The following is a 1351-nucleotide window of genomic DNA, read 5'->3' as shown; positions in this document are numbered from 1 at the left end:
TGTATATATATTTATTATTATTTATTTATTTGCTTCTTTTCCATTTTGCATTTACTTTACTTTTACTTTCAATACTTATATGTTTAAGATTAAAAAAATACTTTTTGTACTTAAGTACAATAAATATCACATACTTTAAGACTTTTACTCAAGTAATATTCTAAACGGTGACTTCAACTTCTATCTATCAAAGTCATTTTTTGGTAAGATATCTGTACTTTTACTTGAGTATGACTTTCAGGTACTTTAAACTCCACTGCATAGACTATAGACTATTTTAACAATGTCTTTACTACCTTTCTGGACCTTGAACGTGTCAGTGGCAGTACGGTCTATGCAGGGTCAGAAAGCGCTCAGATTTAAATAAAAAATACCTTAATTTGTGTTCCGAAGATGAATGAAGGTCTTACGAGTTTGGAACGACATGAGGATTTTTCATGAGAGATGAAGCATGAGCATAATTTTCATGAGCATAATCTTCTAGATGGAAAGATATCCAGGATTATGATAAACATAAGTTAAAGGGTAACTTTGCTGACATTCAACCAGCAATGTATTTTTACAATGTAAGTAGTATATGTAAATGAACAATGTGTACTCTTTCTCTGTTACTTGCATTATGTGTCAGACAAATTCCACCGAATGACGTAAAATTAATCTTCTACTGGAGTTTTGACAGCTCCAATGCTTTGGAGAAATTTTTTTTGTACCCCTGCTTATGAACAGTTAGATCAAGCCCAGTGAATTATGGGTGTTGCAAGTTTTCCTACCTTTTTGACAAAAAGGAAAACCACAACCTCTATAGCCTTTCTACACCATAGTGTGTTCAAACTTGACCGGTAATATGCACATCAGATCTTAAGTGCTCCATGTTAACATAATTCTTCTTTTATAAATTGGAAAATAAAGTTGATGTGTCAGCTGAAGTTGTCCTTACCAAGCTTTGGGTTGTAGAAACCACAATTTCTGGGGTGCAACCTTCTATCTCTGTCTTCATCTTCATTCTCATTCTCATTCTCATCTTCATCATCCGAGTCATCCAGCGAGCGACCACCCATCACAAATAAAACCTCCTGCAGGTTGAGGGCATTCTGAGTCACTCTCTGCTCTGACTCACCACCTTTCATTTCTCGTTTCTGAAGGAAAAATATATAATAATAATTTGTTGTACAGAACATTATGTTTAAGAAATTTCTATATAAAAGAGATTTGTCTGACTTCTCTACATATTCTCTCTACGAACTCTTTGGATTCTAGGGAGTCTTGCACCAATGGCTCTTTAAGCAAGTTCTCAGTGAGGTAGGATTCTGTGAAGAGGGAAAGCTTAGCCAAGCCCAACAATTCTCGCAGA

General features: G+C 34.8%; 1 protein-coding gene across 1 annotated transcript in view; it reads right to left on the bottom strand.

Annotated features, from left to right (window-relative positions):
- The window catches only part of LOC107593185 (kelch-like protein 30), a 7624-nt gene that overhangs the window by 4899 nt on the left and 1374 nt on the right, over nucleotides 1-1351 (bottom strand). The window contains exons 3-4 of the mRNA XM_016282796.1: nucleotides 1219-1351; nucleotides 938-1136 (exon numbers count right to left, since the gene is read on the bottom strand). Of these exons, the coding sequence (XP_016138282.1) occupies nucleotides 938-1136; nucleotides 1219-1351 (332 nt within the window). The remainder of the gene's footprint in view (nucleotides 1-937; nucleotides 1137-1218) is intronic.

This window comes from Sinocyclocheilus grahami, unplaced genomic scaffold (assembly GCF_001515645.1).
Source record: "Sinocyclocheilus grahami isolate Dianchi unplaced genomic scaffold, SAMN03320097.WGS_v1.1 scaffold166.1, whole genome shotgun sequence".
NCBI lineage: Eukaryota > Metazoa > Chordata > Actinopteri > Cypriniformes > Cyprinidae > Sinocyclocheilus > Sinocyclocheilus grahami.
This window is presented reverse-complemented; position numbering and strand designations above follow the sequence as displayed.